Source organism: Camelus dromedarius, chromosome 24 (assembly GCF_036321535.1).
Source record: "Camelus dromedarius isolate mCamDro1 chromosome 24, mCamDro1.pat, whole genome shotgun sequence".
NCBI classification, from domain to species: domain Eukaryota; kingdom Metazoa; phylum Chordata; class Mammalia; order Artiodactyla; family Camelidae; genus Camelus; species Camelus dromedarius.
The window spans coordinates 15,531,088-15,548,313 of record NC_087459.1 but is presented as its reverse complement, the minus strand read 5'-3'; the positions used below and the strand labels follow the sequence as shown (position 1 = coordinate 15,548,313).

Genomic DNA, 17,226 nt, shown 5'->3' with positions numbered 1-17,226 from the left:
GGGTTGGGGGGTGGAGCACAGAGGGGAAAATATACCGACAGCTGTTAAGTTTGTGGAATCTTTGCTGCAGCCTCTTCCTCATCCTCCATTTTGCATTTCACTGCAAAAAAATGAAAGAGAAAGGATCGATTTACATGCCTAGACAGATTTGGCATCTGGAAACTGCAAACTCTGATACCCTGGAAGTCAGTTGCTTCGAAACCTGCTGAGAGCCTGGGATGGCTCTGGCCCCACGGATCCCCCAGGGAAGAACACAGGGCCATTGTGTTCCAAGGGCAGCACCTGAAGTTTCAAAACCACTTCACGTCATGTTCACGGCCATTCTTAACTCAGTTCACAAGAAGGTCAGAGTGTGCTTTGCAGGTTGGGGGAACTGAAGGAAGTTTTACTAAAGATGATGACAGATTGGAGGCTCTCAACTCAATCCAATCTGTCACTACTCCCCCTGTCCCCCACCCAACACACACACACACCCGAAATTAAAAACTCAGGACAACACGGGTCAATATGAGGCCAGAAGAGAACCTTTTCTAGCCTTTCGTGGTCCGGGCAAGAGTGTGATCCGGCTGATTTCCTGAGTTGGCCAAAGAGGGCAGCTAGCTGAACACAGAGCCCGGCACTATTTGTGGGGGAAATTGTCCGAGCAGATAAAAGCCCATCCTCCCAAATATATGGAAACCCAGTCTTCCCCGGGTCGGGGGAGGGCCCACTTGGGAAGACCCCCTCTTTTAGTAAGTCTTTGCTTCTAGTGTCTTTGCCCCGATGTTAGTGCCCGAAGGGTGATTCAGAGCAAGGCTGCAGACTCCAGGTATCTGTGGAGAGCAGTGTTGGAGCAGAAAGGGGGGGGGGCGGGTGCTACCGTGTGGAGCAGAGCTTCCAATCAGCCTGACGACAGCCCAGGGAGGGACTGAGGGCACGTGCTGGCCGGGGAGCCCATCACCTGCAGGGCAGTGGGCTGAGGGCCTTCAGCAGTCTTCAGATGGCAGCTCCACAAAGACTTTCCGAGGATTCTTGCTCACGGTTTATTTAAAGACAGTCAGTCTCCAAGTCTTGGCTTCCTTGCGTGGATTTGCGGTTGTAGGGGTTTGCCCTCCTCCCTCTCTCCCCATCCTGATGTTGCCCAGGGTGTAAAAAAAAAAAAAAAATTCCAGGCGCCAAACTAGGATGCCATGTGAAATGCTGGCATCCCTGAGTCTTCTATGTTTAATAACTTATCAAATTTTATCATGTATTTAATTGGCTTTGCAAACTACTAATAATTGTATTAGTAACTCAAACCAAAAACAAAATGTTTTTAACGCTTGGAGCCTCTGGTCACGGGAAAATTTTAAAGACTTTTTTCAACATATATACGTTTTTGTTCCATATATATGGAAGCTGTATAGGTAACCACAATGAAGACCCTAGATTCACCTAGACCTGTGGGTGCTGACGACGAATGAGCCAAGGATGCCCCACGCCTGGGAAGTGATCTCCCAGTATCCCGCTGGTCCATGATGTGATCCAGGATGTGAATGTTTAGCAACAGACGAGGGTGGCAGAGTTCTGATTTGCAACATTTGCCAATTTCCACAGCGTGATGACATACCAGCCTGATGACATAATACAGAGGTAGAAAGGGGCACCCACAGCCAGATGGAGCAGCTCAGCACCTGGCTGCTCTGGATCCCCACAGGGAGGTGTGCAGGGAAACCTCAGGTACAAGATGCTTCTCCACGTGTGGTTGAGGGACCAGCAATGTTTGCATCAGTGGAAACCTGTTAAAAATGCAGATCCAGGCTCCCACCCCAGACCTGCAGAATCAAAACTGGGGGTGGAACCCAGCCATCCCTGGTTTTAACAAGCCCTCCAAGTGATCCTGATGGACACTAAATAAAGCTTGAGACTCACCCACTCCTGGTTTTCTACCCTGGCTGCATTTAAGAACCACCTGGGTAGCTTCTGAAGTCTCACTGGAACTCACTGCAGACATTCTGACGTAATTGGTCTGGGGCCCGGGCATCAGTATTTATTCCAGCTCCTGTGTGTTGCTAAGGTTCAGACAGGGCTGAGAAAACCAAACCGTGATTGGAGTCTCTTAAGGAAACATGAACACAGAGACCCCCAGAGCAGTTCGCAGGAGTCTCAGTGTTTCAAAATTTAAGCCATTTGAATGACATTCTTTCTGGCCCCACAACTGGCAGACAGACGCCCAAGGCTACTGGTAGTGTGGAAGGAGGAACTGGCAGATGGGAGGAATTCCCAGCGCTTGGGTTTTTAGTTCCTCAACCCTGCCTGAAGGAAAGATTCGCCTGCATGCCTTTCTTCTGTCTTAGTCTTTTAACCAATCCTGCAGTGCCTGAGACCCTCTTACTCACCCCTCCATTTTGACCTTGCCTGGGAAAAAGCCCTCATCTCCTTCAGATCTTACACAAAAATCTTGAGGGAGGAGAGTGGAAAGGGATGCTAGGAACATTCTTTCAACCTGGAGAGACAAGACACTAACTAGAGTTGGTGGACTGGAAAAAATGGTGATGTGAACCCCAGGATGCAATCACCTGGGACTTGGACACTCCCAGTGTCCCGCCCCATCCTAGCCAATCAAGTCAGAATCTCTGGAGGTGGGGACTGTCCGTTGGTGCAGCCACAGTGGAAAACATATTATCAAGTGAAACTGCGTGTGCACGTTCCCCACAGTGCAGCATCCCACTCCTGTATCCATCCCCTGGACACGTGTACCGGCAGACAGAAGTAGGATGTTTGTGATAGCAGAAAGCTGGGAACGACCCAGATGTCCATCAACAGCTGACTGCATAAATAAGTCGTGGTTCACTTGAACAGCGGGTAACAGGAGCGAACCCAAGCAAACCACAGCTACACCTGTCAGCTCAGATCAGCTTACAGTATTGAAGGAAAAGGTGCGAGGCACAGAATAATACACATTGTTTGATCCTATTTATAGCAAATCTAAATGTTGAGGAGTGCACATAAAGACAAAAAGAACTCTAAAGGAAAGCAAGAGAACGAATATCACAAAAGTTAGGCTTCATGGAGGCTGGGGGAGCCTTACACTGTGAGCCACTTCCTTTACTGGAATGGTGGTTACATGAGAGTTTGCTTTATAGTTGTATGTGTTTTCTGGTCACTATTGTATGTATATTTCACCCCCACTCCCACAAAACAATAAGGTAAGAAGAAATAAAGATGGTAGTATATTACTTGAAATTACAAAGTCAACTAATAAAGGAACAGAAACGAGCAATTTAACTCTTTTGGGAGGGTGGGGATGGGATGTAGGTGAACTAATCTTCATCTGTCACAACAGGAAATCAGGAGACGATGTCTAAAATCTCACCTGTCTGTTAGAGAGGCAGAAGTAACCACTGGGAGAAACAGCTAAGAGCCCAACGTGGTCTCCATGGAGGAGGGGACAGAGATGGTGCTCATTCTGCCCTCCTGTTCTAGCCTGTGTAGCCGTAACCATAGGAACCACGTGCAAGGAGTACTCTGCTAAAAATCAGATAAAGCCTCTCCTCGGTGGTGTTCCTCCTCCTGGTCTTGGCAGAACAGAGCCTTGCACAGGTAGGTTACTCAGTAAAAGGAGGGAGCGAGGGAGGAGGCAGCAGGAGGAGCCGGCAGCGATGACTGAATGAAAGACCCCGGTTTCCACCTTAGTTTAGAGACGTCGTGATCGGCTTCCAGCACCAACAGATGGCTGCCTCTGTGCCCCTGTGCTGTCCTTGTCCCCCATGGCAGGCTGGTGCGCAGCCAGTTCCAGAAAGGCCTGAGAGAGTGGAAAATCCCGGAGAGATGCGCCAGCCCTTCAGCTTCAATTAAAGGCAGAGTGACAAGGAAGGCCCTGCATACTACTGAGACCCGCTTTGGCTCTCCTCCTCTTGAGGAGATGCCCTGCTGCTCCAGTTGGTAGGGGAGCTGAGGACCCCGGACATTATTACAGAAGCTGCCTAAGGCTCAGGATGTAGGGAGGAAATGCATGGACCACAGGGTAATTTAGCTACTCATGCGGTGTTGTCCAGATGTGGCCACAGCACAAAGGATCACCCGGGGCAAAAATACAGATTCCGGGGCCGCACCCCAGACCTTGAGAAACAGAATCTTGAGGAGTGAGGCCACGGAATCAACATCCCCCACCTCTGTGTTTCGGGTGCCCCTTCTGATGCGACAAGTTTGGGAAGGTATGCTGCATCACTGCATCAGTCCACCGTGGCTCAGTGCCTGTTTCCCGAGGGCCCACGTGTGACAAGGGCCCTGCCTCCTCCGGGCCTGGGAGGGACATACGAGACCAGGCCTGCAAGGGGCTCAGCCCTGAGTCTGATCCAGAGGAGCGTGCACCGCCTCCTAGCTAACCCCACTGTTCTTAGGACGTGGTCTTTGACCCCAGGGCGCTCACAGTCCAGAGGGGGAGGCAGAAAAATGAACAGGGAATGAGAAGAACCAAGAGATGCTCCCACACTGAAGAAAGAAGCTGCTTCAATAAATGTTCATCCACCACACAGAGATGGGTCCTGAGGTTCCAGAGAGGAAACTGGTTCACACTCTCAAGTCAGCAATATATAATATGTATAGCCTTAAAATATTATTTTTCAAATCCAGTTAGCACCTAGTTTTTTGGCTTCCAGAAGAAGAATAAGACAAAGACTTCTATGAGCCCCTCACACACATGAAGGGGCAGTGAGGTAAGTGCAGTAATTTTCCCGGCTGGTACGCGTGAGAAGTCTAAGGCACCCGGGTTACGTAACGGGCCTGGGGTCACGCTGCAGGCTGTCTGGCTTCTGCATTCATGCCCTTAACCTCTATAGGGTCTCTCTCCCCCCAGGGAGATGCAGGTTTCTTTGATAAAGATGCAACAAAAGATGGTGCTTTTGTTGCTCTCGCATTACTTCCCACACAAACAGTTTGGGAACAACCAAGATGCCCAACAATTGGGGAAGGATTAGGTACCTGATCATTTATAAACTTGATAAAATATAATGAAGCCATTGCAAAGTTTGAAGGAACAGGGAGAAATGTCGAGGGCGAAATACAGTGGAAATGACAAAATTCCTGTAAATTTTGATGACGCAAATTTGCAATTGCTCCACACCACAAGTTAGCAAGGGAGACACTGTGACTTCTGTCTGGGGGTGTCAGAAGTCAGCCACAATGATGGCTCTCAAGGTAAAGCAGAAGCTAGGTTCTTTCTGTTATCTCTGCCCCTTCCCACCTCTTGCCTTTCTGGAAAAGAAAAAAAATTTTTAAAACAAATGACTCCTATTTTACATTTATTCCTGAGTGAGATGTTCATAGCATATCCTTTAAATGTAACTGCCCTGTAAAAAAAAAAATTACATTCATAACTAAGTTGTGGCCCAGTTTCAACTGTTAAAAAAAAAAAAAAAACTAAACATGGATAAAACGATTGAAAAGAAATGAGTGAATTTTTGTTCTTCCAAATGTCTAGAATATAGGTGCGTTGCTACACCACTGGGAAAAACCTTCTAAAAGAATTGTCAGAAACTGTATCAGACAGAACAAAAACAGACTGGCAGGGAAATCAACACATACACAGTGTTACTGCGATCAGCCAGCGTGCAGAGGTGGAGAAAGACAGGGAGGAGGAGAGGTTAGGAGCTGGGGAGTCGTGGAGGAGCTGGTCTCCTGGGATCAGCACACCTGATGCAGGGAGACCCCCGGGGAGACATCCACTCAAAGGTGAAGTTGCCCTAGTAGAGGTGACCATTAAAAAAAAATTAATGAAATGTGCACTAGGAATAGTTTCTGATCAGAGAATTGCTAGAAAAAGAATGTTTCCCCCTCAAGTTTGCTTGCTCACGGAAGGGCAGACTTTGGAGTCAGGCAGATCCAGTGTTCGAATCCTGGCTCTACCATCTAAATAGGTGGGTGACCCCACCCATAGCCTCAATTTCCTCATTTGAACTGTAAGTAAAATAATCTTGACCTCACAGAGTCCTTATGTAGATTAGTGAGACAATGTATCTAAAGGTGCGGGGCTTGACACATAGTAGCTACTCAACAAACGTGACTTCTTTTCCCCAAAGTGCCCTGTAGCAATACAAGCTGAAATGCTGCTAAAGAGCTCACTTAGCATCTTTTAAAATTCCTAACATGTTACTCATCTGAAAGTTATGTATCTGGCAAGATCAGCTGTCAAACACAGCCAAGACCTCGAAAGTACGCAGAAGAAGCCAGCGTAGATATTTTGGAATGTGTGCCCCGAACTCTGGTGCTTCAGTCACAGGCGAGCCTCTGAGCCCTCTCAGAGCTCATGTGCTCATTCTGAAGACATCATTCTGGCAAGCTGAGCTACCAGAAAGCCTCAGAGCAGAACTGAGTTTAGGAATGAAACAGCATCCTGATGGCTGGGTAAGCACATTAAAAGGTGTGCACCAGGAAAATGAAACCACAGTGAGACAGCCACTACACAGCCACCAGGATGTTACAATGAAGAAGGTTCATCACACTAAGTGTTGACAAGGATGCAGAGCAACTGAACGGTCCTGCATCACTAGTGGCCATGTGAAACGGTGCCACCACTTTAGAAAATGACTTTGGCAGTATCTTCCAAAATTAAATACATGTACATCCTCTCAGGCCCATCAGTTCCACCCCTGGGTAATCTGCAACCGAGGTTGAGTATTTTATATCTACCTAAAAACACATAAGAGAATGTTCATAAAAACTGGGCACAGCCCAAGTGGCCACCAAGAAGTGAATGGGTATACAAATTGTGATACTGTTCACAGGAAAGAACACAACACATCAACAAAAAAGAACAAACTACTGCTGCCCTCCACAATCTGATCGAATCTCCCAGACATAATGTTCAGCAAAAGGAGCCAGCCAGAGGATCCAGATTGAGTTCCCATTTATATGAAGTTTGAGGATAAGCAAAACTATTCTATGGTGATAGAAATCCAAATAGAGTTTGCCTTGGGGTCAGCTGCTGCCTGGGCGGGGGTGCAAGGGAGCTGCCTGGGATGCGGGACCTGCTCTTCACCTGGATCGAGGCGCTGGTGACATGGTGTGTACATACAGAGTTCACCCAGCTGTACACTCGGAAGCTGTGCACCCTGCTGTCTCTCAAGTTTTATCTCAATAAAAAATAAAAATCAAATTGGAAAACAAGGAGGAACAGAACAAGCATCAAAACCTGAGGACCTTTTAAATTAGATCCAGGGCAGAGTCTTAGGTACCTCGGCAGTCCCCGAGGACTCCACGCTTGCAATAGATTATTAACAATATCACATAATTAATTAGAAAATTTGCATTTACTGAATGCTGGACACTATGCTCAGGGCTTTACATGCATTTATCATCTTATTTAATCTCTCTAGCCACTCTGGGAGGTAGATACTATCATTATTTCCATTTACAGATGAGAAAGTTAAGGCTCAGAGACACTAAGCAACTTTCCCAAGGTCACAGAGCTAAGTAAATGGCTATGCCAAGACTCAAAGCCTGGTCTGTCTGAATCCAAAATCCATGGTCTTACCATCATGTCATAGCAATGTAGAGTAAGAATGGGAGTCCCTGATCGCCACCCAGAATAATCCAGTGGAGGTCAAAGTCATGTGCCACAATTTCCAATTAAGAAGGCAGGGGAGTGAACACTATGTATCACCAAGGTTTTACTTCTTTTCTGTTTTACTGGACTGAATCTTTAAAATAGGATTATTTTTCAAATATAAAAGCAGTTCATAGTCATTATAAAAAATCTGAAGCATATAGAAAAAAATATGAAAAAACTCAATGTGTCCCCATTAAAAGAATACATCACAGAAGATTTTTCTTTCTAAAAGGAAATAAATATTAGAGGATGTGGAGAAAAGGGAACCCTGCTACACTGTTGGTGGGAATGTAAATTGGTGCAGCCACTATGAAGAACGGTATGGAGCATTAAAACTAAAAATAGAGTTACCATATGATCTGGCAATTCCACTCCTGGGCGTATATCTGGAAAAGATAAGAACTCTAACTCAAAAAGATACATGCACCCCAATGTTCATAGCAGCACTATTTACAATAGCAAAGACATGGAAGCAACCTGCGTCCACCAAAAGGTGTATGGATTAAGAAGATGTGGTATATACATACAATGGAATACTACTCAGCCATAAAAAGGAATGAAATAATGCCACTTGCAGCAACATGGATGGATCTAGAGATTATCATACTAAGTGAAATAAGTCAGACAGGGAAAGACAAATATCATATGATATCATTTATATGTAGAAACTAAAAAAAAATGATGCAAATGAACTTATATACAAAACAGAAATAGGCTCACTGACATAGAAAACAAACTTATGGTTACTGAAGAGGGGGGATATATTAGAAATTTGAGATTAGCAGATACACAGTACTATCTATAGAACAGATAAACAACAAGGGCCTACTGTATAGCACAGGGAACTATATTCAATATCTTGTAATAACCTATAATGGGAAAGAATCTGAAAAGGAATATATACATATATATATACACACACACATATATATACATACACACACACACATATATATATCTGAATTACTTCGCTGTATACCTGAAATATTGTAAATCAACTATATTTCAACAAATTTTAAAAAAGAAAAAGAAATGTTGACGTTCGGGGGTAAATGTCAGTAGTGTGGTAAGTTGACTTCCCTTCCTCCACAGTGCCAGATGTTGGGTTACATTATTTTGAGGAAAGCTGAGCCAACTTGGAAGCCACAAGGCACTGGGGGGGGTTTGACAGTCCTGAATGTGCAGTAATTACCATTGTTGGCTTCTAAACAGTGTTACTAAAGTAACCTCAGGGCGAAGTCTCCTTGAAAGCAGCATTTCAAATGGAAACATTTGGTGCTGGAAGTGACATCAGTATACTGAGACAGAAACATGGGGATTATCAAATTTTGACCCTCCTGGAAAAGACCTTGAGTCCTGGAAGGGGAGATATTTAATTTAAAAACTTGTTTTTCATAGACAGCAGAAATGGAGGCTCCAACAGGGAAAGGAGCAGGGCCATCGGAGCAGAGCTTGGTTGTTCTAAGAGCACACCTTCTGGAACCAGAGCGATTTGGTTTTGAATTCCACCATCATTCACCACCTGGGTGCCCTGAGCAAGTCTATTAAACCTCTTTGAAGCCTCAGCTCCCTCACCCATAAAACACAGACAGTAAGACCTTCTTCTCGGTGGCGTGCAAGGGTGAAATGAAACGGTACCTGTTGCCTGGCATGTCGTAAATGCTCAATGAAATTACTTTTTAGTCATACAGGTAACACGGTGACTGTAGAAAAACTGGAAAGTATGCTTTTTTAAAACAAATATTTGAAAACATTTTCTTCAAATCACGGAGGTGAGTTTTATGTGCTACTCACATGTGTTTATATATTTCTTAGTATTTTCTTTCTACATCTGAATTTACGAGGGAAGCTCCATTTCGCATTTAGCATCCAGTCTGGAGATTTAGCACAGCAGTTTAAACAGCCACCGTCTCATACACTAGGCTGTCTTTTGAAATTCTGTGTCTTCAAAAGCCTAATGAGTCAGGGGTGTGAATGAACACAGACGAACCCTGTCAGCCGTGTCTTATGACTTTTTTATTTATCTCTGCATTCTCAGCTGCTGCTGCCAAGACTGAACCTTCAGAAATATCCCAGGCATTTTGAATGAGCTTGGGGTATAAACAGTTCTCATCCAGTTCAGACTGGCAGAAGCTCTGTATATTAAACGCCGCCTTTACATGAAATGGAAACAGATCCTCCAGTTTATTTTTAAACAGCTCCTCTGGGAGTATAACAAGTTAATAAGGAATTGAGAAATTATTTTAATCTGTACTTAGGGACTGGGGTGGAATTCACTCAGCATTTTGGTGGTTGGTCCAGAACCCGAGGCAGACAGGGCTCCAGTCAAGAAACCCCAAGGACTGAGAAGCCAAATGTATCAAACATTAAGGAGGAGAAGGGAAGGAGATGGGAGGTCACATTCCAAGAGTTTCAACCATAGAGTTTTTTCTAATAGGAAGCCCCCCAGTAAACTGAAAAGAAAATCTGAATATTTTCAAGCCCTGACGTTGGTGAGAAACATACTAATCCCCAAACAAAATGACTTTTTAGAAAGGATCACTCATGTCACCTGAATCATTTTTACCCCACAGCTGTCTCCTAAATCCATCCACGTCTCTCCATTCCCACTGCCATCAGGTCATCTGATCCATCCTCCGCCTGCAGCCACGCTCATCTTCATGAAACCCACTAAAATGCTTTGAGGACTCCCTGCTGCCCTCAGGATCAAGTCCAAAGACCTTAACCAGGCCCCCGTGGCCACCGCTCTCCCCCTGCTCCCAGTCACCTTGCATCCTGCTTTCACCACTCGGACCTTCTTTCAGTCCCTCTTCCAGGCTCAGGTCTTTGCCTCCATCCTTCCTTCATCCGGAAATCCCTCCCTGCCACTCACGGCTAGTTAATTTCTGCTCCAGTCTCTCGTGGCATCTTGAGCTTCTTCAAAGCACTCATCAGAGTCTGTATCACAGATTCGTGTCTTTACTGGAATGGCATCTGGCTTCCCCACCGAGGCTTGAAGCTTCCAGTAGAGCCAAGTGTTGGTTAATGGCTTTCACTGAACTCCCAGCATCTGGCAAGTCCCATCCTGAGCCCAGAGCAGGCACTCAGTCAATCTTTGTTGAACCGGTGAATGAAACCCTACTTTAGCTTCCTTTGGAAGCCCCGAGGCCTTTCTCTCTTAGCCTCCAGACTGTCAAAAGGACACACTTCTTTTCCAGCAATATAAGAGATGCTCCAGTTCAGTGAGGGTGTCCAGGCTTTAGAATCAGAGAGGCAAGTGCTTGCATCTGGGCTGCAGCATTCACTAGGAGCACCCCCTTGGTCTAGTTGCTAACCCTCTCAAAGCTTGTTTCCTCACCTATAAAACTGGCTTCCTGGGGGAGCTTACTGCACAGGGTAATCTTGATATTTAAATCCCTTAACTGAGATCACATACCAAAATCCACCAGAAGAGTGCCTGGCACACTACAGATGCAACAGGTACTACTTTAATAAATGGCAGTCCTTGTCTGGATTTGAACCACTGCTGACCTGGTTTCCTAGGCAAAATATAACAAAATATAGGCTGGGAGCCTTCTGCCTTCCTTCGCCTGCACCTATTGTATGTTTGTTGACTCAAGACCTGAAATGACGAATGTGACAGGCAAAGCCATGCACTCACGGAGCTAATCTATATTTGAATTAAAAGATAAGTGTTTTCAACATGTGAACAATGTCTTCAATAGTTCCATGGATTGAATTAAACCCTCTGACAGCCATTGCTAGGATATGATCCTAAGAAACTAATCTTAAATACATACAGAGATTTAGGAAGGCAGACATTTATTTGCTGTGTGATTGCGAAATGCTTCTCTTTGGCTGGTGAGAGAAACTAATGTCTACTCGTTAAGATAGCAATTCCCAGGCTGACAGGGAAGGCCTGAATGTCATCCCGCCATTTCCTCAAGGGTGCATCGCTCCACCTCTGCTGCCTGTTCCAACAGTAACAACAATGATGACAATAATCATAAGTACTATTTATTGAGTTCTTACAATATGTCAAGTGTTGTTCGAGGCCCTATATGCCTACATCGTCTTTAACCTTCAAGACAACTCTATGAAGATTCTATTATCCCCAGTTTTCAGATGAGAACACTGAGGCTCAGAAAGGTTAGTGACTTTTCAAAGATGAAAATGCCATTTGCTTGTCCCTGTTCTGCTTTTAAGGAGACCATCTCAGAGTCTGAATTAAATGATTAATGTTTTCAATATGTAAAAGTATCTTGGATAGCTGCACAAATGAATTACTCTCTTAGGAATGAAGGCAGGCGGGGCAGCAATGTTTGTAATAGCGAAACTGAGAAGTGTCCGATAGGAAAAATAAACTAAATTATGTAGCTAATCATTTGTAAAAGAAGTTTATAATATAGGGGGATACATTTATAATATAAAGTTAGGTGAATAAAAAGGGGATACATGAAAATAACTGCTTTGGAGCACAATCTCACTGATGTAAAATTAAAGGTAGAGGTGCATTTTCAAAAAGATTGGCAAGAAAGATGACAACTGGAAGTTCAAGGGACCCAGAATAGCCAAAACCACTTTGGAAAAAAAAAAAAAAAGTTGGAGGACTCACACTTCCCAATTTAAAAACTTACTATAAAGCAACAGTAAATGAGACTGAGTGGTACTGGCATAAAGATAGACAAGTCTATCAATGAGATAGACTTGAAAGTCCAGAAATAAACTGTTACATTTATTTATTCATTTATTTATTACATTTAAGGTCAATTCATTTTCAACAAGGGTGCCAAGATCATTTGATAGTCTCGTCAACAAATGCTGCTGGACAACTGGAATCCACATGCAAAAGGATGAAGGCCGACCATTACCTCACACCACATACTAAGAGTAACTCAAAATGAGTCAGAGACCTGCATGAAAGCTCTAACTCTATAAAACTCTTAGGAAAAAAAATGAGTAAATCTTCATGATCTTTGAGTATATCTAGATCCTGCTTTCTCCCTAAAAGGATTTCAGATAATTTACAACAAAATATAGTTAATAAAAATAGAAAAAAAAAAACCCCAAGTCTGAAGAGAAATGGAGAATTTAGATATGCTAAACAGGAAAAGTCAATAAGTTGACATCAATGAGCTTTAAACTGAACTCTGAGCTTCCTGGCAGACAAGGCAAAAAGGAAGAGTTAGGGAAGAAGTAAACTATTTCCCCAAGGGGAGCTACATTTTTTCCTGGCACCATTTGCTGGATCATATTTCTCATACGGTGATTTATTTTTTCTGAAATGATTTAATGAGCCATGACCCAGGAATTCTACTCCTAGGTACTCCTAGGTATCTACCAAGAATGTTCATAGCAGTTATATTCATAGTAGCCCCAAATTGGAAACAACTCAAATATCCATCAACAGTAAAATGGATAAACAACTGCTGTATATTCATACAATGGAATACTACACCATCAGCGAAAAAGAACAAATTATTGATATAACCCAGATGATTGAATTACACAAAATGTGGAGTGAGGAAGGCAGATATGAAAGAGAACATACTATATGATTTTATTTAAATAACAATCAAAAACCAGATAAAATTAGTCAAGGATGACAGAAACCAAAACAGTGATTACTTAGGGAGGTAGGGAGGTGAGAGGCTGGGAAGATGAGCTGGGGTGGGGTGGACTGACTGGACTGGAGCATGGGGGAGCCTTCAAGGAACAGTGGAAATGTTCTGTATCTTGACCTAAAACTTGTTGGTGGTTTCATGGGTTTATGCATATGTAAAAATTCACCAAGCTGTATACTGAGGATTTATAAACATTAGGATTGTCAAACCTCAATTAAAATAAAAAACTTTTTAAATTAAAAAAAAAAGAAGGATTTAATGGAGTTTGACCCAAACAGCATTTTTACAGATGATCCTGAAGTACATTTAATAAGGCGAATTCCTAGAGCAACCTTGGTTTTATAAGCCAAAGATATACCACCTTGGCAAATTCTGGTTATATCCAAGATCATAAGATCCAGTCTCATAATCTGCTCTAATACAGTAGCTTTCATAACTGCCACCTATGATAAAAAATACATTTCATGTTACTTTTACAATACACAAGCACACATTCCCCACCCCCGAAATTCACTGAACAGCATTTCCCTTACTCTATAAGAAATACAGGCTATATTCTATCTCTATTGTATTCCATTTTTTCTTTCAGTTTTATTGGTATATAATTGATGTACAGCACTGTATAAGTTTAAGGTGTACAGCATAAAGATCTGATTTGCCTACATTATGAAATGATGACCACAGTAAGCTTAGTGACCATCCCTCATCTCATATAGATACAAAATTAAAGAAATAGAAAAGTTCTTTTTCCTTGTGATGAGAACACTTAGGATTTACCCTCTTAATGACTTTCATATAAAATATACAGCAGAGACAACATTGTAAATTGACTATACTTCAGTAAAAATATACATGTACAAACATATACAGCAGTGTTCATTATCTTTATCATATTGTACATTACATTCCTAAGTATTTACTTATCTTATAAATGGAAGTTTGTATCTTTGGTCTGCCTTCATCCAGCTGCCCCCTCCCCACCTCTTGCCTCTAGTAACCACAAATGTGATCTCTTTTCTACGAGTTTTTGTATTTTATTTTGTCTTTGAAGTATAATTGACCTACAACACTGTTAGTTCTTGTTACACAACATAGTGAGTCCATATTCTATACATTTCAAAATGATCACAAGTCCAGTTGCAATCTGTCACTATACAAATATACTACATAATTATTGATACTACATAATTATATTCCCCAAGCTGTACACTTCATACCCCTGACTCATTTGTTTTGCAACTGGAAGTTTGTACCTCATCATTTCTTTCCTCCTTGTAACCCCTGCCCCTCTGGCAACCACCTGTTTGTTCTCTGTATCTATGATTTTGTTTCTGTTTTGTTATTTTTTTTATTCCACATATAAGTGAAATTGTATTTAGCATAATACCTTGAGGTCCATCCATGTTGCTGCAAATGCCAATATTCTTTTTTATGACTGTGTAGTATTCCTCTCTGTGTGCGCACGTATGTGTGTATGTATCACATCTTCTTTACCTATTCATCTATTAATGGGCACTTAGGTTGTTTCCATATCTTGACTATTGTAAATAATACTGCAATGAACATGGGGGTGCATATATCCTTCCTAATTAGTGTTTTCACTTTCTTCAGATAAATACCCAGGTGTGGATTCTATTTTTAGTTTTTAGTTATTTTTAGTTTTTTGAGGAACCTCCATATTGTTTTCCATAGGGGCTGCACCAATTTACGTTCTCACCAACAGTGCAGGAGTGTTCTCTTTTCTGCACATCCCCGCCAACACTTATTAGTTGCTATCTTTTTGATAATAGTCATTTTGACACATGTGAGCTGACACCTCATTGTGGTTCTGATTTGCATTTCACTGATAATTAGTGATGTTGAGCATCTTTTCATGTACCTGTTGGTCATCTGTATGTCTTCTTTGGAAAAATGTCTATTCAGAATCTCTGCCCATTTTGGGGGGGGGGGTAATTTATATATTTTTAAAACATTTTTTATTGAGTTATAGTCATTTTACAATGTTGTGTCAAATTTCAGTGTAGAGCACAATTTTTCAGTTATACATGAACATACATATATTCATTGTCACATTTTTTTTCTCTGTGAGCTACCACAAGATCTTGTATATATTTCCCTGTGCTATGCAGTATAATCTTGTTTATCTATTATACATACACCTGTCAGTATCTACAAATTTTGAACTCCCAGTCTATCCTTTCCCACCCCCTTCTCCCTTGGCAACCACAAGTTTGTATTCTATGTCTATGAGTCTGTTTCTGTTTTGTATTTGTTTTTTGTTTGTTTTTTTTTTTTAGATTCCACATATGAGCGATCTCATTTGGTACTTTTCTTTCTCTTTCTGGATTATTTCACTTAGAATGACATTCTCCAGGAACATTCAAGTTGCTGCAAATGGCATTATGTTGTCAGCTTTTATGGCTGAATAGTATTCCATTGTATAAATATACCACATCTTCTTTATCCAGTCACCTGTTGGTGGACATTTAGGCTGTTTCCACGTCTTGGCTATTGTAAATAGTGCTGCTATGAACATTGGGGTGCAGGTGTCATTTTGAAGTAGGATTCCTTCTGGATATATGCCCAGGAGCGGGATTCCTGGGTCATATGGTAAGTCTATTCCTAGTCTTTTGAGGAATCTCCATACTGTTTTCCACAGTGGCTGCACCAAACTGCACTCCCACCAGCAGTGCAGGAGGGTTTCCTTTTCTCCACAGCCTCTCCAGCATTTGTCATTTGTGGACTTTTGAATCATGACCATTCTGACTGGTGTGAGGTGATACCTCATTGCAGTTTTGATTTGTATTTCTCTGATAATTAGTGATACTGAGCATTTTTTCACGTGCCTATTGGTCATTTGTATTTCTTCCTTGGAGAATTGCTTGTTTAGGTCTTCTGCCCATTTTTGGATTAGGTTGTTTGTTTTTTTCTTATTAAGTCATATGAGCTGCTTATATATTCTGGAGATCAAACCTTTGTCAGTTTCATTTGCAAAAATGTTCTCCCATTCCATAGGCTGTCGTTTTGTTTTACTTACAGTTTCCTTTGCTGTGCAGAAGCTTGCAAGTTTAATTAGGTCCCATTTGTTTATTCTTGCTTTTATTTCTATTGCTTGGGTAGACTGCCCTAGGAGAACTCTGCCCATTTTTAAATCAGATTGTTTGTTTGGGTTTTTTTTGGTTTTTTTTTTGAGGTTGAGTTGTATGACTTCTTTGCATATTTTGGAATATTAACTCCTTATCAGATATATCATTTGCAAATATCTTCTCCCATTCAGTAGGTGGCCTTTTCATTTTGTTAATAGTTTCCTTCAGTGGGCAAAAGCTTTTTAGTTTGACGTGGTCCCATTTGTTTATTTTTGCTTGTGTTTCCCTTGCTTGAGGGGATATATCCAAAAAAAATTACTAAGACTAATGTCAAAGAATGTACCGCTTATGTTTTCTTCTAAAAGTGTTACGGTTTCATGTCTTAACATTTAAAAGAGTAAAACTGGGCTACTTCCTCATGACATACACAAAAATAAATTCAAAATGGATTAAAGATTTAAATATAAGACCTGAAATCTGTTTCATTTTCTAAAATGCTTGTGACAACCCACTAATTGATTCCACCATCCACAGTGGGAAAAGCATTGCTCTAATATGATTCCAAAGTTGTATGGTTTACAATAGTCACTGATCATTATTGAGCACCTACTGTCTGAGGCATGCATGCACTGTCTCATGTGGGTCTCTCTAGGAACCAGTGAGGGGAGTTCTTTGATCACTTCTGTTGTATAGATGAAGAAACTGAAGGTCAGAGAGGTTAACTAATTTACTTGCTCAAGGTGAGTACAGTAAGAATTTATAGGTGAGCATTAGTGTAAGTCTTTTTAACTCAAATAAGCTTGTCCCTCCACTGGGCTTTTAGGAGGGTGTAATTTTCATTTTACAGTTACAAGATGGAAGATCAGGAAGGTTAAGTGCTTTGCTCAAAGATACATAGCTAGGAAGCTTCCAACCAGGGTCTGAATATAAATCTTGGGACTCGCTGAGCCCAAGACTCTTTCTGCCATTA

General features: G+C 42.1%; 1 protein-coding gene across 1 annotated transcript in view; it reads right to left on the bottom strand.

Moving 5' to 3' along the window:
* The window catches only part of IQCK (IQ motif containing K), a 109,530-nt gene continuing 92,304 nt past the window's right edge, over nucleotides 1–17,226 (bottom strand). Inside the window, exon 9 of the mRNA XM_031433121.2 lies at nucleotides 1–100. Coding sequence (XP_031288981.1) covers nucleotides 45–100 — 56 coding nt within the window. The 3' untranslated portion in view covers nucleotides 1–44. The remainder of the gene's footprint in view (nucleotides 101–17,226) is intronic.